The 15,125-nt window shown below is 25.5% G+C and overlaps 3 protein-coding genes across 5 annotated transcripts; all 3 read right to left on the bottom strand.

The window, feature by feature from the left end:
* Positions 1 to 429: 429 nt before the first annotated feature.
* Positions 430 to 5,778, bottom strand: LOC118441262 (4'-phosphopantetheine phosphatase). Its single transcript, XM_035865415.2, has 14 exons — positions 5,510 to 5,778; positions 4,888 to 5,070; positions 4,238 to 4,517; positions 3,946 to 4,129; positions 3,775 to 3,867; positions 3,396 to 3,552; positions 3,138 to 3,328; positions 2,694 to 2,968; positions 2,482 to 2,634; positions 2,304 to 2,391; positions 1,964 to 2,168; positions 1,720 to 1,877; positions 1,436 to 1,605; positions 430 to 1,354 (listed from the first exon to the last, which is right to left on the bottom strand). Exons 2-14 carry the CDS (start codon positions 4,988 to 4,990, stop codon positions 1,024 to 1,026), a joined length of 2,388 nt encoding a protein of 795 aa, XP_035721308.2. The 5' UTR covers positions 4,991 to 5,070; positions 5,510 to 5,778; the 3' UTR covers positions 430 to 1,023.
* Positions 5,779 to 5,995: 217 nt separating this feature from the next.
* Positions 5,996 to 9,540, bottom strand: Alg9 (alpha-1,2-mannosyltransferase Alg9). The gene is made up of 13 exons (XM_035865576.2): positions 9,294 to 9,540; positions 8,997 to 9,211; positions 8,582 to 8,717; positions 8,243 to 8,448; positions 8,061 to 8,174; positions 7,884 to 7,994; positions 7,502 to 7,784; positions 7,314 to 7,430; positions 7,003 to 7,216; positions 6,785 to 6,926; positions 6,564 to 6,693; positions 6,340 to 6,470; positions 5,996 to 6,255 (listed from the first exon to the last, which is right to left on the bottom strand). The coding sequence occupies exons 2-13, from the start codon at positions 9,074 to 9,076 to the stop codon at positions 6,114 to 6,116; spliced, it is 1,806 nt and encodes a 601-aa protein (XP_035721469.2). The 5' UTR covers positions 9,077 to 9,211; positions 9,294 to 9,540; the 3' UTR covers positions 5,996 to 6,113.
* Positions 9,541 to 9,700: 160 nt separating this feature from the next.
* LOC118441265 (uncharacterized) lies at positions 9,701 to 15,113 on the bottom strand. 3 transcript variants are annotated; one of them, XM_035865421.2, is made up of 10 exons: positions 14,545 to 15,113; positions 14,396 to 14,456; positions 14,013 to 14,284; positions 13,742 to 13,943; positions 12,626 to 12,788; positions 12,417 to 12,503; positions 12,083 to 12,240; positions 11,855 to 11,977; positions 11,628 to 11,772; positions 9,701 to 11,533 (listed from the first exon to the last, which is right to left on the bottom strand). In XM_035865421.2, exons 1-10 carry the CDS (start codon positions 14,664 to 14,666, stop codon positions 11,172 to 11,174), a joined length of 1,695 nt encoding a protein of 564 aa, XP_035721314.1. In that variant the 5' UTR covers positions 14,667 to 15,113; the 3' UTR covers positions 9,701 to 11,171. The 3 variants fall into 3 exon arrangements, with proteins under 3 accessions (XP_035721314.1, XP_035721312.1, XP_035721317.1); XM_035865419.2 differs by having other exon boundaries at positions 9,701 to 11,536; positions 14,545 to 15,111; XM_035865424.2 differs by having other exon boundaries at positions 9,701 to 11,536; positions 12,391 to 12,468; positions 14,545 to 15,110.
* Between the last annotated feature and the right edge of the window lie 12 nt (positions 15,114 to 15,125).

Genomic DNA, 15,125 nt, shown 5'->3' with positions numbered 1-15,125 from the left:
CCGAGTGTAAAAGTATACATTACTATTTTATAATTTATATAACATAATTACATTATCACAAAAAGTGTACTGTACATTGCTTTACATATAATACATACCAATTTATTTATACATATGTTCTATAGAATAATATATTTAATAATTACATTAATTGTGTGAAATTCTATAAAAAGATAGCTTATTGTCATAAATGTTTAGTTAAAAATTTGCCGAAATTGAAATAAATTTATTTCTTGTAAGAAATGATGTATATTTTTTTTTTTAATTAACAAAATAAACAATATACTTATAATAAATAATAGTTAAAATAAGTTGGTAGTCTTGTTTTTTTTGTTTGTTTCTTTTTCTTTTTTTTTTCTTTTTTTTTTTTAATAAAATTTTTATGAATAAACTATGCGATATTATACACTTTTCATTGATTAAATTTTATATATTCATTTTGTTTGGTAAAATATTTAATAACAAATTTCGCGCATTAGAAGAATGCTATCTTGATTATCAGTGCTATTATTTATACTATTAAAATTTTTCATTTGTTTGTTCTTTTAATGTTCTTAGTGCATTCTTAATGCGATATTAATCTTATAAATTCTGTTATAATCCTAAAAACATTTATATTTGCAATGAAATAGTAAATAGTTGTTAAAATAGATATAGACCAAGAACATTATAAGGATTATTGTCACACAGTTCTTACTGTATAATTATATAGATAATAGAAAAATTAGATATTTCTTAATTTTTGTAAATCTAAATTTATCTAAATTACAGTCAAAATAAAAGATAAATAAATTTAATAAATTTAGTTATATAGTTACTACTAAATAAAGTTGAATCTTGATTCATATTAGCATTTCACTAACATTTGTTTTTCATTTGTTCGAAGTTACAAATGTCGAATAATGGTAAATAAAATAATACTAATAATTCAGTCAGAATGCTTTAAATTAGTATTTCATATTTTTTTGTTCAAATCAATGGATCATTTTTATAATTACATTTTTAAATTGTTGTTTGACCATTTTATGCTGAGTCTTCAGTGGATTTTTTTTTACTTATACATGAACTTGCATCTGGTTTTATATGATCTTCAGAATAGACTTGTTTTTCAATTATATTTAAATCTATATCACAAGTTGTTTTTTGTGGTGCTTTTTCATACTTACATATTACAGCATACATATCACCACCCAATCTGAGAGCTAACCACCGGTTTTTAATAACTGCTAATTTTAAACATTCACACTTCATGTTAGCATAAAGATTAGTATGAAGTGTACGACCCATTCCTACGATAACTATAAGATCGACATTATGTTTGACCATTGCAAGGCACAAATCTAAATTCAGTCGGCTAATAAAAAATAAAACAAAGAATAAAAGATAATATATATTAAAGATATTCTATGAATAATTATATTATTATAAATATTACCTTAAATCTAAACATGGTCCAGCTTGTCCAGTCTCCATAGCAAGTAACCTGTTCTCTTTTAAACCTTCTTTAATTACTTTACAAATTTTAGCAGCATCTCGTAATATAACAACTAATTCTGGATAAGTTACATCATTTAAAGCTGGCATAGAATTAGCGCATAAAATAACCTATAATTAATTCACACCATTTTAATATAATTATATTGGATTATATTAATATAGTTCGTGTGTAGGAATTATTATTTTTATATAATAAGCACAATATATACATAAATTATTTACTTTGGTTCCACGTTGTAGTAAATCACGTGCAAATGGTAGAATTCCAAGTACAATGTCTACTCCACTATTATCAACAAAAATAGCTGCACATTTATGGGGAGCATCATTTTGTAATCTATGTATCCATTCATCTAAATTATCCACTAACCATGGTCTACCTAAATTGAACACATCAATTAAAATAATTGCTGTGCGTCCTTTTTATTAAAAATGTTTCATATACTTTTATTTTATATAAATTTACCAGGTATTTTTTCTTGTGCTTCTTTAAAACCAAAGTCCGTAGTTTCCATTAAAGTTGCAACATCTTTTGCTCCCCAGTCAAACATGTTACCACTAAGAACTCCTAATATTAAAGCTCTTAATTTTTCTATTCCATCTAAGTTGTCTAATACAATTATACGATCTTTCAAATGTTTTAATGCTTCCTCATTTTCCTTCTTTTTTTGCTATTCATTTATTATTAATTAAACGACTTAATAATTAGTAGCCCACAGATATAATTTTAATAAAATATGTATAAATATTAAATAAATTAGAATTTTTGTTAAATCAATATAACTAATAGAAATTTAAAAACTTACATATAAATAAGGATCTGGAAAATCAAATTCTTTCATACAATGTTCTATAGTATCCAGTAATGTTCTTACAGTAAGAATTCCATATGCGCTGTATAAAAAACATATAGTTAAAATAATCTTCCGTAATTTATTATAATAATATTAATTATTAATGATAATTATTCGAATCAAAACTTACAAAGGTTGTAAATTGAGGTAATGCAATCTATTTATATATTTTTCTCTTAGTTTTGTTGCTCTATCTTTTGCTGTTGGATTTTGGGGTTGGCTAAGAATAGCTCTTGCAACAAATTTATCCACAGATTCCTCAAAACAGTGAAGCCAATAATCTCTAAACATATTTACATACTAATAATATATCATAATATTATATATATTATATAATCTTACCTAGCTTCTTTATCTTCAACAAGATCTGTTGTATCTGGATTATATGATGTTGGATCTTTTAACAATGGACAGAATGTAACAGCATTTTCAATTTGATCAATTTCTAACTGTTCCACTTTAATTCCAAGATTAGAAGATATTGAATCTTTAAAACCAGAAGAACCAGCATAATTTTCTAACCAGCTATGTTCCTCTGGGTGTTCAGTACCGTATAAAAATGCACCAATTGCTCCAAGGTATCCTTCATGACGAAGAAAAAGAGGTTTGACTTTCCCCTATATAGAAAATTAAAAACAAAAGAAAATATTTGAACTTACAATATTTCTTTAAAAAAATAAAAATAATTATAGAAAGAAATTATAATTATACTTAGTACATAAAAATATAATGAAAGTTTATATCAAGATAATATAAGTTATTTAGTGATACTATATTGAAACTAACATTAGACCAGTACTTGATGGAATAAGAAACAGTATGCATTGAAAGAGGATGGTTTCGAAGAAAATAACCTCCAAAATATACTTTATCCATATTATGTGCAGTCGCATATAAGCTAGCTATTTGTCCGATATCATTGCTTATTGTTAGTAGAAGACTTCGTGCTATATCTGCTTCTGAGAATTTTTGTTGTTCTGAAATATTTAATTATAAATTTTTGCAAAAAGTTAGTTATAAAATAGATATAATATTTTCTTTTACCACGATTGCTAGCAAACATTGCTTTTCCAAAGGACGATGCAATAAGTTCTCCTGATAATCCTTGAGGAGTATAATCACCTCCATAAATATCTTTTACCAACATATCTACATTACGGTGATCTCCTCGTTCTGCAAGTTGCAGCAATTCATCAAAGCCCTAGCAGGTTTTTAAAAATTTTGCTTAATATTATACATATAGATACTTATGTTACATAGTTATTCTAACAATGATACAGTAAATTGGAACTGCTAATAATAATTTTGTATGCACTATATGAAGATGAGTAAAATAATAAAAATGCATTAATAATATGATAAATTACATAAATAACGATCTAAATATAATATGTATTCTTTATTTTATTTTAATATATATTACCTTTCCATTAGTAAGTAATGAACCTAATCCCCAAAATGTACCCCCACCTGTAGCTGTACCACCAACTCTTTCGAATACTTCATCTGATTGTACCTATAATTATTATATTATGTAAAATATATAAATTATATAACAATCTTTATAAGATTAACATATGTAATTAAAACTTACTTTAAATATACTGACTCCACTTCCTATGTTAACAAGCATATAAGGAAAAATATTTGGACCTGTTTTTCGAAATTTATATTCAGGATTTCCATGTCTTTCAAATTCAAATGCCTCACATGGTATATGTTTCAGTAAAAAATTACAACCCTTTATCAGACAGCGTACTTCATCTTCTTTGTCCACTCTAAATAAATATCTTAACTTTTGTCATAGAACTTCATAATGATATTAAATTTTATTTACATTGTAAAAGACATGTTCAAGTAAGGTTTAGCATTATTTAAATGCTTACATTAAACCTAGTTTTTCCTGTAAGAGTGGTGTATATTTAAAAGCTCTACCTCCTGTTACTTTAATACTTTTTCCATGAAATTGCTCAATATTTACTAAATTGTCTTTAACAAAATCCAAGCAGTTCGCAAAATGTCTTGTTTCAAATTTAACAAAATGCAATCTGTTTCCTTCAAATACTTTGTATGCTCGTTCTCCAGTGTTTCCCAAACCAATGTTATCATATAATGCTTTGCGATAACTAACTGTCGAATAGTATGCTATTTTAGTCAATGAAACACCTGAAATATTAAAAGGAATTATATTAAAATAATATAATGTTTGATTTTCACTTACCTTCTTAAAACTAAATGATATAAATGTAAGTAGATAATATACAATAATGAAACATATACATCTTTTCTAAATATATATGCAAGTACTTTTGGATTATATTTATTACAACATGAATACATATATATTATGTAAATAATAATTATTTGTATAAAAAAAAATATTTCATCAAAATAAAAGAGTTACTATTAATTCTTTTAAAAATTATGACGTTGTTTGGTTATTCAAATCTAACCTGCCGTGCTATATTTTCAAAAATTTCCAACAAAGGAATAAAGTAACTAGAAATTAAAGGACTGATGAATATATAGCACTTACCTACGTCGATCGCAAATTTTTGTGCGTTTTTTAAATTTGCAAATACTTCAACCGCTGGTGGTAACTGTATAGAATGAGATTGATCGCCGGTGGTCTCTGCCATTTTTAGATTTTACAAAAACTTTCTCTTTTGTTTTTGTCACTTTACGAGGCTCACCGTCGCAACGGTTTTGACAAATAATACTACATCAACATTACAAATAATTATACTATATTAGGATATTTCCTTTTATCACAAATCAAACATTTGTTTTGATTATCGTTTCCGAAGCAAATAATTCGTTGACACGCGCACTATAATATGGTATTTATAAATGGAAAATATTGTCAAGTTCATTTAAAAATGATTATAACTGTAATTTTTTTTGGTTAAAAATTGTATTACTTATATTCATAAAAACTAAATAAAAATATTATTAAATTTGTTAATTCATTTAATTTAAATAATGATAATATTATAAATTTTATTTATTAATTTATCCTGATTATATAAAAATTGAAGACATTAAATACGTGTAGGTTATATTTATTTATATAAAATCATGTATTTATATGTTTATAAATTTGTAGAGTAATATGTGCAGTTTAATATAGTACGTTTCTATACATTAAAAATATTTACTTATTTAAAAATAGTCCTTATTAATCTATAACTATGATAATACAACTGTTTGTAGATCATATTTCTTTTAACTTATCTGTACCTTACATCTTATCTACTGATAGACAATCGCTCATATGTACACGTTATTAACGTCGTGTACATAACAGTACAGATAAGTATATCTACTAGTTATGAACTAATAGATAAAATTATAAGGTTACCATCAAATTGAACATTTATAATATATATAAACATAGTAACATCTATTGTCTTTATATGTCTGAATTATATTATATCTATACATTTTTTGCAAAATACGTATTTACACATTTATAACAATTTATATTGATTTATTTAAAATATTTCATTATTTACAATCCTACCTAAGTAAGATTTATTTAATTAAAAAAAGAACATAATTTATTCCAAAATAAAAACAATAAAATTTCGTGTATTTTTTTTTTTTTACGATATCAATTTCACTTGATACTTTTTCATAGCTTGATATTCAATTCTATTATAATTATAATATGAAAAAAACATAATATTAAATATACAATGTTCCTGATGAAAACCCTGTTAAAAAATGTTTGTTTATCAATGCATATGTAATACGATTTTTTCAAGAAGCCTTAGTATTTATTTTTCCCAATAATGGTATAGTTGAAATAAGTTTACTACTCTGTAATAAATTATATGAACCATATGTACAATATTTATATGATACAAATGGTATATAAAATGCTCTAAAGAAAGGATGTGATCTGTAAGGAGAGATAAGAATAGATAAAATATATTAATTGATATAAAACAGTTATATAATAAATGTTATGCGTAAATGTACTTACTTAGATGCATCTAGAAATTTAGAAGATTTTAATACAATGAATTGATCAGGCATTTTAGAGTAATTTGGTTCTAAATCTGTATTTGTACCGATATCAAGATCTAATAAAAAATGGCACTTCTCCACTGGTATCTAAAGATTATATGTATTTAAATATTTCTATATATATTTGAGAACAAACAAAAATGCAATGTATAATTTAAGAAAAAATAAACAAAAACTTACATAGCGAGACGGTTCTTCTTTATTTAAATCATTGAAGTGAGGTTGAATGATACTTGTTGCATTTTCATGATCTGAATAAGGCTGAGGTAATTCTCCTTTAAATTCTGATTTTAGGTACTGAAGTTTCCAACTAAGAAAAGATATTTTATTATAATAAAACTAAATACTTATGTTATATTTTTATATAACTTATTTATTTGATAAGTAATTATATTACTTACTTATTTGATGGGAAAAAGAAACTATTAGGAAAGCGATGCCATTCTTTACCAACGCAAAAATTAATATTGCCATCACTCAATATTCCTCCTTCCGATCCAAGTTTATTTGTTTCAATCATAATTTCCATTGGAGCATAATATCCTATAATACAACATAACATAATATTATTAATTGATCATATTTCATGTACTTTAATATTTTAATTTTCTTTTGATACCTTTATACAAAGCAAGAGTTCTAGAGAAACCAAAAAGACCACAGACAATAATGGCTACAGTCATGATATGGGTAGTGTATTGAGAATAGTGGCATCCAATATGTAATGGACAAAATTTTGTTCTGATAAAAAAATATAACTTTTGCAAAACATCAACTGATATTGCACCAGTTAAGCAAATCATTGGATATACAGGAAATAAAAATCTTTCTTCCTGTAAAGATAATGTCATAAATTTCATTATTATTGTCACATTATAAAGTGCATACTGAATTAAAATAATCCAAATTTATTTATATAAATTGTTATACCTTATGAGATTGTAGAAAAAATACTACGAACCAAAGATACAATGGAGCCAATGAATACCAGTAAGGTAAGCATAATCGTTCTCTTGGTTTAGCTGGTATCACAAGCCAAACTAAAAACTATTAGAATTATTAATATACTGTGTATAAAATGAAATACTTCATCTACTATATATTTTTTTGAACCTTACTAATCCAAATGGAGCAATTAATGCACCAATAAAGATAAAGTTAAAATTTAAAAATCCATTGGCGATGTAATAGCTAAATGGTTCTGTGCCATAAATATCAGGTCCATGAGAAGTGAAAACATTATACATTATGATATTTAATGGTGCAAGGACAAATCTGCCATAGTATATTGAATCGATCCAAATCATTGGTGCTAGTATTACAAAAGCAGAAATAAACACCCATTTCATAAATTTGCTCCATTCTTGTCTATGGAATAACATTTCTATGGCAATTGGTAATCTACATATCATAATATTAAATAATTTCATTACAATCCAAAAATATATTTAATGTATAAAATATTTTATTTATATATTATAAAAAATAAATCACAAATACCCAAGTAATGATGCAAACGGCCATCCTAATAAGGAAGATATAGCCGTGGCAAAAATAGCAAATTCATATTGTCGACCATACCAAGCTGCTATAGCAACTGTACTTAAGTACCTATAACACCATTATGATTTACTTTAAAAAATACTTTTAATTTGAAGAACATTACTTTGTACTTACATTGAAAAGGATGATGGTAAGAAAGCAGAACTGGAGATATACATGCCTGAACTAAGAATAAGAAATACGAGTGTAAGCCTTGCAATATGAACTCCAAATTCACGGCATACATTTCTGAAAATATAAATATATACTGCATTAAAGAAATAATTATTATGTTTTATATTATAAGATATACATACTTATAAAAATATACTTCTGATAAAGCACAACCCACAGATAAAAGACATCGTATGAAGTAAAATATTAAAACTGGATTTGGTTCTAATAAATAATGATAAAGCTTTGCTGGTACCATATGTATTAATAGATAAGTATATGATCTCAATGCATATTCAGGACTATATTCCCATGTTTGTTGACCGATACCATAAAGCAAGTAATGACTCTAAAACATAATAAAAAGACTCTATTTTACTATTGCATATTTATAGTATTATATAGTAAACATTAATCATAATTAAAAGTTATCTAATCACTTAAGAAATAATAAAGATTTATTTATACATTTAAATACATACTGGCTCCCAATAATTATAAGTTTCATCACAGTCTGTTATATGACACCATATAGCTGAACAAAATCTTGCAGATAAAATTAATTTAAATGCTGTATCTACGCCTGGATATACAAGTCCAATGTCTGATTCTTCTGATCTATAAAATAAAAATATATTTCTGTCATACTTTTATATTAATTTTAACAAAGATATTTTTATGTTTATTAGTTACTTATTAAGTAATAACAAAAGTTTAATTTATTAATTATGTACTTGAAACTCGAAAGTACAGTTAACAGTGAAAAAGAAAATTTATTATTGTAACAATGATAAATAAGGTTAACCGGCTTCAAATTTTTGAAATATGAAAAAAACGTTCTTTAATAAATATCTTTACTGATTGTAAATAAATTAATGAAGTGTTACAACTACTCACTTTGAAAATCTTCTGCCATTGATCTTTTTTAAATCCTTTTTTGAATAAAATAGTTGACGTTGACGTTGATTAGGCGCCATTGTTATACACACTATATAGTAATTTATTTACGATTATCCATATCAGTATATGTTTGTATGGTCTTACCACCCATATGAAAATGGAAGTACCAGTTTAATCCACATAATAGGTCATGTCGCTGCTATTCGCATTTTCTAATGATCAAATTTTATGATTAGTTAGGTATATATTTTATAATGAAATATAGATAACGGATTAAATAATAATTATTCTAACATTTTTTTTATTATCATTCTATGATCTCTGAAATGATAATATTTTTTTTATTTAAAATAGACAAAAGTTTTGCTGATGAAAACATTTCTTTTCTATCTCTCATTTTCGATATAACAATATTCCATTTAAATACTTCAATACGTAGAATCTTATATATTTGGTGTTAAATAATGATACATCGATATTACAGTCATAATAAGATTCTCCTAACATCTACATTATAATAATAGAACACCTTTTTTGGAGCATCATTGAATAAATTTGTACGTATTTAAAGAATATTCAATACACAACTGATTTTCTAATTATTATATATATATATATATATATATATATATATATATATATATATATATATATATATATAATTCATATAATAGATTACAATACAATTACTTGTAGTCGTGAATAAATAAGTTCGTGATATAACTATAAAATTCTCGATGCTTATATAATACAGATATAAATAACTTCTTAATGTTCCATATAAAATTTATCTTCTATGTATTACGCACAAAGTTATCTGCCATCATGTAATATCGCATAGTTCCTTTTAAAGAATCATACTTCTTCAAGTTTTATAGTATGACAATGTAAATTAAATACCTTCAGCTGCTTAAGAAAATACTAAATGCAAACAATTCGTAATAATTGATTGCAATAGAAACATTGTCAATAGATACAAAATATATTAGCTAGAGAATAAAGTAAAAAGTGGAAATATAAAATCTTTGTAATTAGTACATTAATGCGTATAATTATTAATAATTATAATATTAAAATTAATCAATTTAATTAAAGCTATAGAACATTTCTATTAATTATTAGATTAAATAAATAAATTTAACACTTTTACAAAAGAAGACAATTAAGAAAAATGATAAAAGATTTTAGAGACTTATAAATGCATTTGGAATGATGAAGTATAAATGCCTATTATAGACATAAGGTAAATTAAACATTCTGAAATTAAACTTAGAATAAAATACGTAAATGGATAAATAAAAAACGCTAAATACGTTTACTCGACAATAGGAAATTACGTTAAAAGCGAAAAGTAATAATTCTTAGTTAATAAATGTTCATATAGAACACTGAGTATATCATTAACAATAAAATATATTATTCATGAAATTTTTAGACATTTTCTATACTATTTATATTAACAGAAGCTTATATGTAAAATTTTATAGGATATATATTATTAACCAATGTACAAATCTGTTATTAATATATAAAGATAAAACCTAGTTAATGAGAAAATATATTATTTATTTGATATAGTTTAATGAATAAAATTTCTGATCATATCTCTTCGCTTTTAACGTTGTGTTACGATCATTTGTACACTACACATAATATATAAAAATTTCTCTAAGTTATCTGTAACAGAAAGCAATATTATAAAACATAACATACATGAAAACGAGAATACAGTTAAAGATTAATAGACACTCTGAGAATGTATGTAAATAGTTAGAAGCACTATTTGCAGATAATGATATGATATGGATAGTCCTATACATAGAAGCAGTCTTACGATTTTAGAACATCATTGGTCACATAACATAATTTATCATATTCATAGTTTTAAAATACGTGCGAATTCTGAAAATATATAATACACATGGATCTTTGATTTATATAAATCCATTAAAAAAAAAAAAAAAAGAAAAAGAAAAAGAAAAATTAAATGAAACACTATCTTCATTTTTGGAGGGAATATAGTTTTAAAATTTGTAATTAATTCGCTGTCATGTCGAAAATTCAATCCTTAGATAATTATATAACTAAATTTGTACTTAGATCTAATATGCACTAAAAATAGTTTCCGAAATATTAGTATAATTTTCAGTGCTTTATAAGTTTCGCAAATATTTATATTCTTGGCTTGTACGTTAATGTAACGTGGAAACTTTGTACATCCATTTCAGTGCAATCTTGTGGTCCAATGGGAACATCGCTAGTATGTACCTCTATACGTTCCTCATTTCCGAGTTCTTTGATTACATCTCGACTACTTTTCAACATTTTTTCCACTGGTTGATCTATTGCGACTCTGACAGTTTTAGTTTTAATAGTTTCCATTGATCGTGACTTACATGCATCAATAGAACGTCCTTTAGCCCCGTTTTCTTTATTTCTACGAGTTGAACTACGATGAATACGTGTTTTATCTCTTGAAGATGTTCTTCGTAAACTTGGACGTTTGACTGATTCAGCACTAGCACTTAAACCTCCTGCTAAAGTTCATATGTATTATAAATTTATTAATATTCTATAAAATATCAAAAAAAGTAAAATAATGTATCATCATTATTATATAAAGCATACCAATATTCCCAGATGATGACCTATTTGAACCACGAAGCACATGCATTGCTGTAGGATCACTATCAGTAGCAGCTAATATTTCTCCCACAGGTGTCAAAAACCATTCTGATCTCGTACGCATACGTGCTGTTTGTCTTTCATGTACCTAATAATAAGGATTATATGAAAAAGTTTAAAAGTATTTTGAAACATATAAAAAGACAAATAAATAATGCATTATATTTAACCTGTGGTAGATAACTAAGACTTTTAGTACTTTCTGCATAACGATTGATTGCTCGAAGTTCGTCTAGTGTTATTCCTGCATGTCGAGAATGATGACTACCATTACTTGATGATCGACTGGATGCCTATACAAAAGGATAAATCTTTCAAATCTATTCTAAATAATATTTTTAGTTATTTCCAATAAGTTATACGCTTAATGCAAAATCGTAAATAATCAAAGATCATACCTGAAACAGACCATTTTCTTCCAAGCTTACTGATAAACGTGTATAGCTTTCTAACAATGTATTTTCAGGAATTATTCCTAATGAAGATGTAAGATCAAGAGTTTGTGGTACATGAATTAAGGCTGGTGTCGACTGCGATTCTTCCTGATGTGACATAGCTGAACAAATTATATAATTAGGATGTTTTTATAATATAAAAACGTTTTAAAGAATAAATTCAACTTCCATATTTTAATTTTTTTGCTTACAGAAAAATTCTTTAAATTAATTGTTTCGCTTATATATATTTAAAGGCAATTTTTACTTACATTCTAGATTAAATTTTAGTCCCCACCTTTCACATTCATATTGCAGCCAAGTCTTTTCAGCTTCAAGAGAGAGTTGTCCTGAAATATATCCAACTGTAAGAGTCCAGTGTGCACTAGTTATGAAATAATACATAAGTTAAAGAAAAGTACTTTTAAGTAATCAACTTACTATATCAATTTAATGCATATATGTTTGTCAATACATGTTCCAGTTAGTGATAATTTTAAAACTTACTAGATACTAAAGTATCCGGAGGATATCGAAAACTGAAAATCCAATCCTCTTCTACTTTCAATATTCTTCCAGTAATACGCGCATAAAATTCGTAATTCTCTCTTCCAAATAAATTAGAAACTCCAAAATTATCTATCATAAATTTCATTACACAGGTGGCAACCTAAGAATATATAATATAAGCTACTAAACAATTTTTTTTACTATACTTACAATAAACATCTTTCATGCTATATATATTCTTTTAGTATATTATTATTATTGCAAATGCATATGCATAATTGCATGTAATATAATACAATAAAAAAAAAAAGAACATTCATTTTGTAATATTATATAAAAATCTACAATGAAAAAATAAGATATGTAATAGAAACGTTATTAATTATGTACTTTACTTTCATTTTATAGAAAGTTAACACATTAATATTATCTTATGTATCAAATATAGAGATTTTCTAGCATTTGCTATTACTATTTCTGATTTCATGCTATAAAAATGTATACACATAAATAAAACTTATATAATATATTTTGCAATTTAATAAGAAAATTATATTTTACTTTAACATTTATATATATACACACATATATATATTACGTGGTGCGTAAAATTATTGTCATAAGCAACTTACTGAGACCTCCGCCTGATGGTAAATGTAAGCAAATGCATGATGTGAAAAAATTATGAAACATAGCATAGCTGTGTATAGAACATAATGTACAAATATTGTGCATGCTGTTTTAACTATATTATTGCAAATAGTAAATAATTAGCTAACATTTTTACTTAATATATTCTATGAAAAATGATAATATAAGAAAATACTGTATATAACTATGTGCAAGAAACATTAAATCTGTTTTAATATCTTTGTGTACATTACAAAAAGTTAATGTGTATTTAAACGAATATGTATTATACAAATGTGTAGTATAGAATAATAAATTCATGATGATATTTTTAAAAGCAGATAATATTAGTTTTGTGTTCAATATAAACGAATAATCATTAGAAGAGTAACAAAATAATTTGTGATAGTATTTTATAATTGATTAAATATTAATTAACATAGTAATTAACAATATTTCATGCAAATATTCCATTAAACATACCTTAAATCTGAGAACATCCTCCATTTTAGCAGTTTTTCCATCACTTACACAACTTTGAAAAAATGAAGGTGCTACAGATACACCTAATGCTTCACTAGACATTCCTGTGCAAGCTCTTTCACTATTTACTGCTACAACCCTGAATGTTCCAAATAATAATACTAACAAACGTTGTGTATACACTGGTAAAGAAGTAATTAATCTGCAAAAGTTTAATAAAGTTAATTATTCATTTTAAGGGAACATAAATAATCAAAAAACTAATAATTACCTATGAATTTGATCTCTTTGCTGTTCCATGCTATCCAATTGAATAACAGTAAATAATTGTTGTTCTCCTTCCTTTCCAAAAACACCACCAGGTATTTTACGTAGAAATTTTTTTAGAACACTCGCTATTGTATAAACACTGAAGTTGTCCATATTGACTAAACGTCCAGTCTGTAGAAAATGAATAAGCTTTTTCATATTACCCTGATGGCCTGGTGCTCTAAAAACATCTTTCCTTAATGGAGCTTCTTTATTTAATTTCAATATCAGTACCTAAAAAATATGATTACTTATTTTAGTATTAATTTAGATCTTTTATATTTTTTCTTTTAAAACAAAGTAATCAATAATACATTTATTTTATGATTAAAAACATATACGTACCAATAATGGACCAGGTATATCATTTTTACATACTTCATCTAAGGGTACTCCAAACTTAACTCTATAATCATTGATAAAATATGTTTATATAATATATATATATATATATAAATTAAAATTTTTGACACATAACTAATGCTATCACTGACTTTTCTAAACGTCTTGGATACGGTGGTACAGAAGATGTATGTCCACAACTTGTTACCACATTACCGAGTGTAGCTGCTCGACGATGCATTCTTTCTGTCCAGCTGCTCATTGTATAATACATAAGGATGGCAATATGATATAAGTAATACGATTAAAGAAGTGTACACCCGTATCTTATAAAATCCTATAAATACAGAATTCTGTATTTATGCCATAACTTAGGTCATGTCGCTGACGATAAAAGACTCCATTTCGTCCACCATTCGAGTTATTTATTGATACCTGCGATATCTTGTATCATGACAAGTTCGTAGATATGATCATTCAAGCAGAAACATTTAATACATGCAAGCATAACCTAACCGCATCAGCTCACACATTGCGCGAATGCGGCTAGTAGCTTGCTCTGACGTTTTTATTTTAATCAGATACACGCTTTCAATGAGCGCTAACATTTCATTAATTGCGTCACACACTGCATAAACAATTTCGTAGGAAAAAATCTAAATACATTTCAGAACAGATCAACCACACCTTCCCTCGTTTCATATCAAAAAATCAATATGGCCACGATGGCTTT

The sequence above is a fragment of the Vespa mandarinia genome, chromosome 11 (assembly GCF_050613455.1).
Source record: "Vespa mandarinia isolate Hongniang chromosome 11, ASM5061345v1, whole genome shotgun sequence".
NCBI lineage: Eukaryota > Metazoa > Arthropoda > Insecta > Hymenoptera > Vespidae > Vespa > Vespa mandarinia.
This window is presented reverse-complemented; position numbering and strand designations above follow the sequence as displayed.

Bases quoted from the DNA above. Each gene is read 5' to 3' on its own strand.
- LOC118441262 (XM_035865415.2), bottom strand. From the start codon at position 4,990: ATGGCAGAGACCACCGGCGATCAATCTCATTCTATACAGTTACCACCA. The intron at 2,969-3,137 runs GTTAGTTTCAAT...TTTTCTATATAG, and splicing joins CCATCAAGTACTGGTCTAAT to GGGAAAGTCAAACCTCTTTT. The intron at 2,169-2,303 runs GTAAGTTTTTAA...ATAAATGAATAG, and splicing joins TTCCAGATCCTTATTTATAT to CAAAAAAAGAAGGAAAATGA.
- Alg9 (XM_035865576.2), bottom strand. From the start codon at position 9,076: ATGGCGCCTAATCAACGTCAACGTCAACTATTTTATTCAAAAAAGGAT. The intron at 6,927-7,002 runs GTATCAAAAGAA...GTTGTATTATAG, and splicing joins AACTCTTGCTTTGTATAAAG to GATATTATGCTCCAATGGAA. The intron at 6,694-6,784 runs GTAAGTAATATA...ATCTTTTCTTAG, and splicing joins TTCTTTTTCCCATCAAATAA to TTGGAAACTTCAGTACCTAA.
- LOC118441265 (XM_035865419.2), bottom strand. From the start codon at position 14,666: ATGTATTATACAATGAGCAGCTGGACAGAAAGAATGCATCGTCGAGCA. The intron at 13,944-14,012 runs GTAATTATTAGT...AAACTTTTGCAG, and splicing joins CAAAGAGATCAAATTCATAG to ATTAATTACTTCTTTACCAG. The intron at 12,789-13,741 runs GTATGTTTAATG...ATATATTCTTAG, and splicing joins AGGATGTTCTCAGATTTAAG to GTTGCCACCTGTGTAATGAA.